This window comes from Salmo trutta, unplaced genomic scaffold (genome assembly GCF_901001165.1).
Source record: "Salmo trutta unplaced genomic scaffold, fSalTru1.1, whole genome shotgun sequence".
Lineage (NCBI taxonomy): Eukaryota > Metazoa > Chordata > Actinopteri > Salmoniformes > Salmonidae > Salmo > Salmo trutta.
Window position 1 is genome coordinate 2,313,021 of NW_021822911.1, and position 5,343 is coordinate 2,318,363.

Here is a 5,343-nt window from a genome sequence, read left to right on the forward strand (position 1 = left end):
TTTAAATAACACACTCTGATGCGGCATTTATATGCACCTCATTTACTTTCAATAAACCAAATTGAAACACAAATTATAGATGTGCTGTGTCCTGTTCTGATTTCATAATTCATACCCTATGAAATGATTTATCCCTCAGATGGTCTTCTCTGATACTAGTTGGCTGTGGCTGAGCTCCAGATGGGGTCAGGGTTAGGGTTTGGACACGATTCCAATAATGGGTTGGCATGAACAGAGATTTTGCAATCTCTCCGATTTTCGGGAATCAGAACTGAAGCTGTGTCCAGCAAAATTCCCAGCGGTGGGCAGACAGGGGGTGAGTTCTCTCCTCAGCAGATATAAGGCCTTGGTCCTATAACTTCTCACGGAGTACATCGTCTTTACAGAGGAGACACAGCTCAACATACAAACTGATAAACAGATATTTCCATCAAAATGTGGTATGTTATACTTTTCATATTCTTTCCTCAACAAAACCCGGGTTGCCTGGCAAATGTTGCCATTGCAGTACCAATCCAAATGAATCTCTGAAATGTCTTTGGACAATGGATCTTTGTAAAATGGCAGGGAAACACAGCTACTTAAATCTTTCAAAAAACATTCAAATTGCTCTAGCTAGAGACCTTTTCTAAATATAGGTTAACAAGCAAGCCCAGAGACTTCCTAAGTAAAGGAACCGTTAGTTGTGGTACTAGTGAGTGTTTGGGCGCTGTCTGTCAGTTGGCTCTGTGTGTGTGTACTGTACTTATGTGTTCCTTCTGTCCGCAGGTCATCCCTGGTAGTGCTCCTCGCGGCCTCCTGTGTCTGTCTGGAACAGGTCAAAATCAAAATCAAAATCAAAACCAATACCAAATCAATTGATGAGATGTCAGACAATTCAGGTAGCTATCTGTCTAACTGACACATAACCAACTCCCTGCCTTATGCCAATACGGGCTTACTTTTTCTGATTTAGATTGAAATGTCAACAAAGTGAGAGGGATGAAACGTTTTCAAACAAAAACATGTACATTTTAAAGATCATTGACAACCTTTCTTGTCCCATGTCTATGTTAAGGTGGGTGTTAGTGACACCATTGATGCAGAATATCGCCCAAAAATATTGGACTTACACATTACACGTGTGTTTTCACACGTGCAATTTGTCTATTTCCGAAACATATTATATTTGCTGGCCCATTGTGACTGGTTCGTGTAAGGATATCACTCACATTTCAATTACACTGTCACTCTCATCGGATGTTCTGAAGCCAATCTTCACTATGGATCCCCTTACGCAACTCTGAGCTGAGCAGACACAAGCTGTTCCTATTCAGCCTGTTGGAGAATACAGTAGCTGTGGCCAAAATGAGGATGTCACCATCACTTTCAAGTGAGAACCTTGTTAAGTCTCACGGCTCACAGCTATTATCCCGATTATCTTAAAAATCGATTCAGCAGCGACACACATGAGATGACAGGGATCAAAGAGAAGGCAAGCAGGGAGGAAAGGAAGATCCTCAGTCTCAGCTTCCTCCAAGCTGGATGGTAAAATATGTCATTAGGAAAATCTACAGAGCATGAAAGCCTTGAAAAGTAAAATTCCTCAAAATCCATCAAATGTTTCAGGAAAATGTTTGAGAAGAGAAATGACACTAATTCCATCCTCATCTAGGTTTCTGCGTATTGTGACCTCCAAGGTAATTCTGTGAAAGCTAGCCTTGTCTGGCTCAAGTCATGACAACACTTATTTTTTTTTAGATAATAGTAGATGATTAATGAATTTACTGAACTTTTGTCAGGTCAAAGCTAAAAGGTTCCAGAAAAGCTACTACCAAATGCTATGTGTATTCAAGTGAATAGTGTTGATTTTAGCAAACTCAAACTCAAACTAAAACCAAGGCTGGAATTGTATTGAGGCACATTTCATTTTTCTGCAATAATCTTTTATGGTTGTGTTTGAGTTGCACAGCAGTAAGTGCTAGGTGGTGCTGAGTTGGGGATGTTTTAACCATATAGAGATTGTATAGAAATAATGTTGTTGTGTTTCTTGCCCAGACCTGCGCTTCAGGCGTATGGTTGGGGGCACCCTGGCCCCTCATGTCCCCTGGCAGGCCATGGTCTATCTGAGTAAAAACGTCATGAACGGGGGCTTCGCTGGGGGAGCTCTAATCTCTGACCGCTGGGTCCTGACCGCTGGCAGGAACTTGTTTGTCAGGAAGAGTAGGCAGGACACCCAGGGGAAAGAACCAATCATCCCCAAGGTGTACCTAGGCATCACGCGATACTCCCAAGCCAATGACTCCAAAGAAGTTGCTGTAGAAAAGGTGAGCTAGTATACCCATTACCATCTCTTTCAAACAATATACAGACAATTCAGTATTTACAGCAAGCAGAACTGCACTGGGCTCTCTCACCTACATCATCATTTTCAGTCTTATAGGTAGTTAGAGCACAAATACAGTAGATCGTCAAAAAAAAGGTCCTATGAATTATTCCCTTCCCCTTCTAGGTGGTTCTGCACCCAGGCTTCCAGAGCGTGTCAGACTGGGACAACGACCTGGCTCTGATTCAGCTGAAGGAGCCATTCACCCTGAGCGAGGCTGTGATGCCCATCCCTCTGCCTGAGAGGGGTGAGGACCTGGCTGAGGCAGCCCAGGAGAAAGGCATCATCACAGGCTGGGGTTGGGGGGTCCACTTCACCCCCGCTGAGTCACTGAAACACCTGGTATTGCCTGTGGCATCGCATAGCTTCTGTAAGGCAGAGTACAACCGTGGTGGCAGCACTCCAACCATAGACGACAACATGTTCTGTACTGGAGACAGCAAGTACCAGGAGAATGTGTGCTTTGGGGATGCAGGCGGTGCCCTGGCAGTCCAGGACCCCAAAGACGGCAGAGTGTATGCTGCAGGGATCCTGTCCTTCGATAAGGCCTGTGCCGTGAGGAAATACGCTGTCTACATGAAGCTCTCTGCCTACATGCCTTGGATCAACAGTGTCCTCAGGGGTGACAGTGAGAAATCAGCCAGTCTCCGCTCCAGTGTAATGTCTGAGATGTTTTCGAGGCAGTTGTAGCCTCCACTCAGCACAGTTTCAGATATGAGAGCCGGGGCTCATAATCTCCATTATGCCTTTGCTAACAAAGTAATTTTCTGACTTGATCTTGTAAAACTCTCTCAAGTTTCGACTTTCATTGAGTGTGTGCCCCCGCCTGATTGAGTGTGTCTTCCGATGTTGATTTCAAAGGATTTTCAATAAATTAATCTCTCCTAAGAAGTTTGGTTTCCGATGTTTCACCTTATAACTTTTATTCACATTTTCTTCAACCCATTTTAGAATGCTGGGAAACATGTTTTAGATCATCTCTACAAGCTGGAACCTTAGAGCATGTTAGAGCCATTAAAACAAGTAGCCTACAGCTAGGACATGAGACGATTTTGAAGTTCATTTAAGTAATGGAATTATTAAGGAAAATTGTTATCTGGCCAAGGAGGATATTGTGTTGAGACCAGCAAGGGTTTTTTAGTAGATTTGTCATGAAAATCATTCAAGAAGGAAATAACTTGTTCTAAAATAGAGCTACATAAACGAGGGTCTAGAATCCCTCCCAGCAGGGGAATGGAGGTCATGTCACTCCTGGTTAGTGACTAATTTAAATACAGAAGACAAAAGGCTTGTCATCAACACTAGTTAATAGCTCTCTTGCTTTGGAGCAGCCTGCTGTACCACAATTTGTTCAGTTTCAACAAGAGATATCTCAGAAATGGTGCCGAAGAGTATGGCTGATGTTTTACATGCCCGTAATCAATTGTGCTATTTTGTTCATTTTTTTGTGTTGTTTGTAACTTATTTTTTAACTTATTTTGTACATAATGTTGCTGCTACCGTCTCTTACGACCGAAAATAACTTCTGGACATCAGAACTGGGATTACTCACCACGGACTGGTAGAAGCTTTTTCCTTTAATCTCTATGTACTAGGGGCTATGTGGGACGCATGCGTGGTACACCCTATGCGTGGTACACCCCCCTGGTACACCCTATCAACAACAGGTGAAATATCAAGAGCGCCAAATTTGAAAACAATTAAATGTCATAATTCAAATTTCTCAAAAATACAACTATCTTACACCCTTTGAAAGATAAACATCTCCTTAATCTAACCACGTTGTCCGATTTCAAAAAGGCTTTACGGCGAAAGCATAAAGTTAGATTATGTTAGGAGAGTACATTGACAATAGCTGTGTGTAATGTTTTGTCAATTCAAAGACAGGCATCACCAAAAGCAGAAAACCAGCTAAAATTATGCACTAACCTTTGACAATCTCCATCAGATGACACTCCTAGGACATTATGTTAGACAATACATGCATTTTTAGTTCTATCAAGTTCATATTTATATCCAAAAACAGCGTTTTACTATGGCGTTGATGTTGAGGAAATCGTTTCCCTCCAATAACCGCCAGTCAAATCAGCACGACAAATTAAATAATTACTATTCGAAAACATTGGTAAAATATTATATTGTCATTCAAAGAATTATAGATTTACATCTCTTGAACGCAACCGGATTGCCAGATTTAAAAATAACCTTACTGGGAAATCACACTTTGCAATAATCTGAGCACTGCGCCCAGAAAAATACGCTTTGCGATACAGACTAACCGCCATGTTGGAGAGATCTAAAATCGAAAATACTATGTAAATAATCCATTACCTTTGATTCTCTTCATCAGATGTCACTTCCAGGAATCCCAGGTCCATAACAAATGTAGTTTTGTTCGGAAAAAGCTCATCATTTATGTCCAAAAAGCTCCGTGTTGTTAGCACATGATCTAAGCCCGCCGGACTTCTCTTCATGAAAGAAGGGAGAAAAAATATTTACGTTCGTTCAAACATGTCGAACGTTGTATAGCATAAATCATTAGTGCCTTTTTTAACCAGAACATGAATAATATTCAAGGCGGACGATTGCATTCTCTTTTAAAACGTATTGGAACGAGAGTACCCAACATGAACTCGCGCGCCAGAGTCTAATCGGCCACCACCGTTCCAAGGCTCTTGTTCGGTCAGATCTCACAGTATAAGACTCAAAACACTTTGTAAAGACTGGTGACATCTAGTGGAAGCCATAGGAAGTGCTCAACGATTAATAAGCCCCTGTGTGTTTCAATGGCATAGGCTTAAAGTCAATTCAACACATCAGGTATCCACTTCCTGTCAGAATCTGTCTCAGGGTTTTGCCTGCCAAATGAGTTCTGTTATACTTACAGACACCATTCAAACAGTTTTAGAAACTTTAGAGTGTTTTCTATCCAAATCTAATTATATGCATATTCTAGTTACTGTGCAGGAGTAGTAACC

The 5,343-nt window shown here is 41.6% G+C and overlaps 1 protein-coding gene across 1 annotated transcript; it reads left to right on the plus strand.

The window, feature by feature from the left end:
- The first annotated feature begins 295 nt into the window (after nt 1-295).
- Nucleotides 296-3,256, plus strand: LOC115186339 (haptoglobin-like). Its single transcript, XM_029746012.1, has 4 exons — nt 296-440; nt 769-881; nt 2,038-2,306; nt 2,492-3,256. The coding sequence occupies exons 1-4, from the start codon at nt 436-438 to the stop codon at nt 3,053-3,055; spliced, it is 951 nt and encodes a 316-aa protein (XP_029601872.1). The 5' UTR covers nt 296-435; the 3' UTR covers nt 3,056-3,256.
- Nucleotides 3,257-5,343: the final 2,087 nt, after the last annotated feature.

Bases quoted from the DNA above. Each gene is read 5' to 3' on its own strand.
- LOC115186339 (XM_029746012.1), top strand. The intron at 882-2,037 runs GTAGCTATCTGT...TTTCTTGCCCAG, and splicing joins TGAGATGTCAGACAATTCAG to ACCTGCGCTTCAGGCGTATG. The intron at 2,307-2,491 runs GTGAGCTAGTAT...TTCCCCTTCTAG, and splicing joins AAGAAGTTGCTGTAGAAAAG to GTGGTTCTGCACCCAGGCTT.